At 45.2% G+C, this 6,653-nt stretch overlaps 1 protein-coding gene across 1 annotated transcript; it reads right to left on the bottom strand.

Moving 5' to 3' along the window:
• Positions 1-217: 217 nt before the first annotated feature.
• LOC146531648 (uncharacterized) lies at positions 218-5,776 on the bottom strand. The gene has a single exon (XM_085198579.1). It carries the CDS (start codon positions 5,774-5,776, stop codon positions 218-220), a length of 5,559 nt encoding a protein of 1,852 aa, XP_085054705.1.
• Between the last annotated feature and the right edge of the window lie 877 nt (positions 5,777-6,653).

Here is a 6,653-nt window from a genome sequence, read left to right as displayed (position 1 = left end):
AAAAAACACTATTAATTTAGAAAAGACACTAATAATAACATTCAAAATTACGAGAGTGGTATGACGTCACTTTTTGCCAAACTAAACAGTCTCTAACATGTTGTGACGAGTTCACAGCCGATGATGCGCGTCGGTTGTCGCGAACATTTCTCCCGCCGTGCAGAATCAGGTCTCGATGTGATGCTGCATCTTTCCCGCGGTGAGCGACGACGTCTTCTTACTTTGGAAGCGGAACGAGTTTTTTGGTTGGCCTTTTCAGAAGACCACCCTTAGTGCGTACTTCAACTATTCGCACTTGTCCATCTGCACCTGGATATACTTTTTCTATGCGTCCTCTTGGCCACGTATTTCTTGGAAGTTGTGAGTCGGCTATAAGTACCGGGTCACCTATTTCATAAGTAGGGCCTCGACCATGAGGCTCCCGCCGGTGTTGAAGTTCAGGGAGATATTCGCGAACCCAGCGTCTCCAAAACATGTCCGCTAATATCTGTGAGCGTCTCCACTGCTTTTTGCTATCGATGTCGTCCTCACTAAATGTGCCAGGTACAGGTAGACGAGCTGAACCCCCAAGTAAAAAGTGATTGGGTGTTATAGATTCTTCGTCGTCATTGTTTACAGAAACATGTGTGAGGGGACGACTATTCACAGTATATTCTACTTCGCAGAGTAATGTAGCCAAAATTTCTTCTCGGGGGTATCTCTCACGAAGAATAGTGTATAGAGCTGTTTTCACGCAGCGAACAAGACGTTCCCATGCGCCTCCCATGAATGGTGCAGATGGTGTTATGAAACGCCATGCGATGCCTCGACGACTGGCTTCTTCTTTGAATGCTTCTCGAAGTTCTTTGTCTGCTCCATGCATGTTTGTACCATTATCTGAGTAAATTTCGGAAGGACATCCTCGACGTGCAGCGAATCTTCGCAATGCAAGTATGGCAGAGTCTGCGCTTAGGCTGGCGGCGATTTCCAGGTGAACTGCTCTAGTGGTAAGACACGTGAAGAGTGCGACGTAACGTTTCACGTGTTGTCTGCCGACGACTACTGTGAGAGGGCCAAAATAATCTAAGCCGGTGTATGTAAATGGTCTTCGATGATGAGCGAGACGGGATTTAGGATGATCACCCGTAGAAGGCTGTGGGGGTTGTGCCTTGCGAATACGACACTTGAGGCACTGATGAACTATCCTTTTCACGGTGGGACGAAGACGAATTACCCAAAAATGTTGACGTACTTCATTTACTATTATTTCGGTGCTGCTGTGGTGAAGACAACGGTGGGTCCAATCAATATATAACTGTGTGATGTAGTTATCTCCATCTAAGACTTGTGGTTTCTTTGTTTCGTCTTTTATTCCCTCGGCGGCGGCTATACGGCTGCGAAGAACGACAATGTCATCTCGGAGTTCTACGGGTAATGAATGAAGGCGACTTTGTTTGGCAATAGTCCTGTTGTATCTTAAGTCTGTGATATCTTCATTGAAAGATTCTTCTTGAGATGTTCGGATGAGAAGATTTTCTGCTTTTGTAATGTACTTCGAATCCAATATCAGAAAATTGTTGGAATCCATAGATTTCTTGCTATGTAGAGTAGTAGATTTCTTTTGCAATGTTTCTCTTCGTTTGTTCCACGTAGGATCTGATTCCATATTTCTACGTGTTCGCTTATAAAAGATCTTCTCTTTTTTATTTCTGCAAATATCTAAAAATTGCAAGACTCTAGCTGTGGCACGAAGTAGTCGCTCCCATTTTGAGAAGCGTTGTGGATCAGGAATTGCTTCACGTAATTTTGTCTTCAGCTGGAGTTCTTTAACGGTAAAAGTATGTTCTTCACCAGTATTATTTGACACGACCGGTTTTTCGATAGGCCAGGTACTCGGATTTTCTTTCAAGAAGGCAGGCCCGTGATACCATTCATGATCAGCTCCAAAATCAGATGGTACTTCTCTGGTGGCTATATCGGCGACATTGAGCTTAGAAGGTACCCAACGCCATTCTTCAACTTTGGTATATTCTTCAATGGCTGCTAGTCTATGTGCGACAAATGGCTTATAAGACCTGGCTCCATTTCTTATCCACGTCAGAACTGTCTTACTGTCTGTCCAAAAGATTTTGCATTCCGGCGCAATACGATGTTCTTTTATGACAGCTTCTGCTATGCGAACTCCCATGACGGCTGCTTGTAGTTCTAAACGAGGAATTGACATAACCTTGAGCGGGGCTACTTTCGCTTTAGCCATGATCATGTTGACTTGGACTTTTCCATCCGGAGCAACCACCCTCCAGTAGGCAGCTGCTGCGTAGGCTGTTTCACTGGCGTCGCTGAATATATGTAGTTGTACAGATGTGGCATCACTATAACCAGAGTAGCATCGAGGTAAGCTCACATTTTTCAATTTCTGAAGGTGTAGCATCCATTCTGCCCACTGCTTGGAAAGATCTTCATCCAGATGTTGATCCCAATCTATAATTCTTCGCCAAGATTCTTGAAGAATTTGTTTAGCACGAATAGTAACGGGTGAAGCGAAACCAAGTGGGTCATAGAGTGACATAACTATCTTCAGAGCTTCTCTCTTCGTAGGAGCTGTTTTCTTTAATAAACTGGGCGGTAATCTTGCTAGTTTTAAATTGAATCGTAATTCATCGGTTGACGGTCTCCACATTAAACCCAAAATCTTTTCTTCTTTGGTACCCAGGTTAATAGTTTCTGTCATATTTGATTGTTTTTCAAGTTCATTTATTATTTTCGGGATATTTGAAACCCACTTGCAGAGTTTGAAACAAGCTTCTCCGTGGATATGTTGGACCTTTTTGGAAGTTTCTATAGCTTCTTCTATACTTCGGAAACTGTCTAGGTAGTCATCCATATAGTGGTTGTGGATGATAGCTTCCACTGCTTCTGGATGCGTGTCGATGTACCTTTTTGCGTTCCAATCTTTAGCGAATATCGCGGTGCATGGTGAACTCGCAGCTCCAAATATAAGCGACGTCATGCGATATTCTTCAGGAGTTCCCTCCCGCCGGTGTCCTCTCCACAGGTAGCGAAGGGCATCCCTATCTTGAGGTCTTACTTTGACTTGCATAAACATTTCGGCTATGTCGGCTGATACAGCGAAAGCATGACGGCGAAATCTCATCATGACTCCAGGAAGCGATTGAAGAAGGTCTGGTCCAGTCAAGAGGAAATCGTTTAGTGACATACCTTTGGTTTTAGCAGCGGCGTCGTGAACAATGCGAAGCTTCTCTGGTTTAGCCGGGTTTTGCACGTCGAAGTGTGGCAGGTACCATGTTCTGCCTGGAGAGATACTTTTAGGTGCCACCTCAGCGTAGCCCTTCTGGACGAGTGATTCCATTTGTTCGGTGTATCTCCTTTTCAGTTCAGGATCACGATCAATTTTTCTCTCTATTGATATGAGCCTCTTCAGCGCCGACTCATAATTATTAACCATGATGCTGTTCTCTGATTTCCATAAAAGTGTGGTTTCAACATGCCCATCTTGTAAACGGTGTGTGTGTTTCTTCAAAATGTTTTCAGCCTTTATTTCTGGATTAGAGTCTGGCCGACGCGGATTAATGATAAGAGATTCCAAGGCAAAGTAATCTCTCAGTTGTTCATCCATTCTATCTTCAATAGCAGTAACTTGATTGACGAAATGGATTTTCTGACCCAATGTCCTATTGTGCGCACCATGTAGCACCCACCCGAGCGACGTGAGTGAAGCGATTGGTTGGTTCTTCGGTCCTATACGGACATCTTCGGCGAGTAGTAAATTCCAATTGTCTTGACCAATTAGAATTTTAGGCGTGGCTGAGTCGTAGGTGAGCTGGTTCTTCAAATCTATTAGATGATCGCAGGCAGCTAAGTCTTCTTCACGAATTGTTTGCGGGGAAAGATTAAGATGCGGAACGGTACGAGCTGTAAAGCTAATCTTCTTTTTCTGTGAATTAGCAAGTGTCACGGTAACACGCCTTGATCCCGGCGTTTCAATAACTATATCCCCGATTGCTTCCATCTTTAAAGGATCCAGCCGTCCCTCAGCACCGACTTCCTTTGCCAAAGCTTCATCTATGAGAGATACAGTTGATCCGTCGTCTAATAGAGCGTATGCGGAGGTTTCTCCCGCCGGTCCATGAACTCTGACTGGTATGATTTTAAGATAAGCATGCGCCTTTGACGGTACCCATGCGTTGGCCACGGTTTCCTTTTCTTCTTGTTGATTTCGAATTTCTGATTTCTCCTTTTTATCATAGTGTAGTAATCGATGATGAGTACCGATGCATCCCTTAATATTGCACTTCTGTGGTTTACAGGAATGTCCTGATTGTCGGAACCGCAGGCATCTGAAGCACAGTCGGTGTTCTTTGGCGAGTTCCCATCTTTTATCTGAGTTGGCATCTTGAAATTTCTTGCAGCTAATACTGTGATGACCTTCTTTGTTACAAATTTTGCACGTACTTTTCACCATTCCATGAAATCTATTAGTTTTCCTTTCTTCGGTAGTATTGTGCGTTCTATGTATCACACGACGAGTAGGCTCTGAGTGCGGGATCTCTGTTGAATAAGGTGTGCGACATGCTGCTTGTTTGGTGAGAAACTCGCTGAAGTGCGTCAGGTCTGGTTTGAATATAGATGCTTGTTCCTCGTACCACCTGGTACATAACGACGATGGTAGCTTTTCACGAAGGGCCCTCGTTATATCTGGCGCAGTGATAAAGTTGTGTAAATCGAGGGCGCGAAACAGATTGACACTGCTTCTTACCTTACTGGCGAATGCATGTATCTCCTTTGGATTGTCAGCACAACGAGGTAGAGATCGAAGCTTGTCATATTCACTATATGCGATTGCATCTGGACGACCGAAATTCATTTCAAGCTCTTCTATGATGGCATCCGGTTTTGAATGAGCTATGAGTTGTGTGTCGACGACTTCCAATGCTTTTCCAGTTAGGCTTCTTCGAATTCTGGCTGTATTTTCAACTTCATTGAAGTATCCCTTAGTGTTTTCATATATGGCCCTGTATGATAGCCATTCATTTAACACTCCACTATATGTAGGAAGATCCATGATGACTTTGGACGCGACGGGAAAATTGTATGACGATGATGGAGGTAACATTGTAGGTTTAGGTACCTCTGTTTTCATACACAACGATGTAGGAGCGGTTTCGGCTTTTTCGCATCTTTTCTTCAAATTTTCTATTTCCTTTTTTAGCTCCTCTATTTCCTTTGTTGAATCTCTCTGTATTGCTTGTTGATTTTCGGAATTGTTGCCGATATTCGGATGTTGAGGCATTCTATAGCATGACGGCACTGGATGTGGTTGCCTCGGAACATCTGCACATGGTGTAAGTGATTTTTGTACGATTTGTGCATTATCTTCAATCCAGGAGCTAACGTAGTCGGTTTTCGATATATTATCTTCCTGGGATTCTGAACTATCTGATTCAGCATCTTCCAGAGCTATTTGCGCGAGTTCAAGCTTGATGCGAAGTATTTCTTCACGAGCATTTCTTGCTCTACGTCTGGATTTCGTAGACTTCTTCGAGTTTGCACGTTTCGAAGTTGTCGACTTTATTTGTGTGCCTTCAAATTGTTCCTCCTTGTTAATTGAAATAATTCTTGAGTCTTCCTTTTCGTCACTTGGTACTATTAAGTTCTTTTCTATTTCGGAATCCTCTTGTGTATTCGTAGGCGGGTGTGTCACCTCTGTGTGACTAGATGAAGGGTCGGCTTCATATCTCAATCCCTCGGATCGACCTCTTGATCTTGTGATAGGCATCTTAGTAAAAACCTACGATAATTGGTAAAACTCACCAAGACGAAACGATAATACTCGAAGGCGGATGCACGAAGATTCTCGGAGACGAACGACGACACTCGAAGGCGGAAGCACGAAGATTCTCGGAGACGAACGACGACACACGAAGGCGGATGTCGGAGGATGATGCACGAACACTCACGAAGACTTACGATAATACTCGAAGGCGGATGCACGAACACTCACGACGTGACTTACGGCGCGATAGATGTCAGCGCAGTAGCGAGCACGACAGTCAATGCGGACGCCAACGGAGGCGGCGGAGAGCGCAGCGGAGAGCGCTATGTGACGGAGAACACTGCGCGACGGAGAGCACTGCGCGATGTAGTACGATAATACTCGAAGGCGGATGCACGAAGGTTCTCGAACACTCACGATAACACTCGAAGGCGGATGTCAGAGGCTGATGCACGAACACTCACGAAGACTCACGATAACACTCGAAAGGCGGATGTCAGAGGCTGATGCACGAACACTCACGAAGACTACAGGCGAGTAAGGCGACTTCAGCACAGTTGCGAGCGCGACAGTCAATACGGAATATACTGCGCGATGGAGCACGGCGCGACGGAGAGCACTACGCGATGGAGCACTTACGAAGACTCACGAAGGCGGATGCACAAAACACTCACGACGTGACGGGATATGTGACGTCAGCGCAGTTGCGAGCGCGACAGTCGATACGGATGCGAAACGCGACGGCGAATGCGTTTGCGAGCGCGACGGAAAACACTGCGCGATAGAGTACTGCGCGACGGAGCACTTGCGCGACGGAGCACTGCGATAACTTGCACGATGACGGATGATGCTTCAGCTTCGGTGAGGAGTCCCCAGATCC

This window comes from Heliconius melpomene, chromosome 15 (genome assembly GCF_056956725.1).
Source record: "Heliconius melpomene rosina isolate 202511_hmr_F chromosome 15, ASM5695672v1, whole genome shotgun sequence".
NCBI lineage: Eukaryota > Metazoa > Arthropoda > Insecta > Lepidoptera > Nymphalidae > Heliconius > Heliconius melpomene.
The sequence above is the reverse complement of the archived record's forward strand: the minus strand, read 5'-3'. Positions and strand labels throughout refer to the sequence as shown.

Coding starts and splice junctions, on each gene's coding strand:
- LOC146531648 (XM_085198579.1), bottom strand. CDS start 5,776: ATGCCTATCACAAGATCAAGAGGTCGATCCGAGGGATTGAGATATGAA.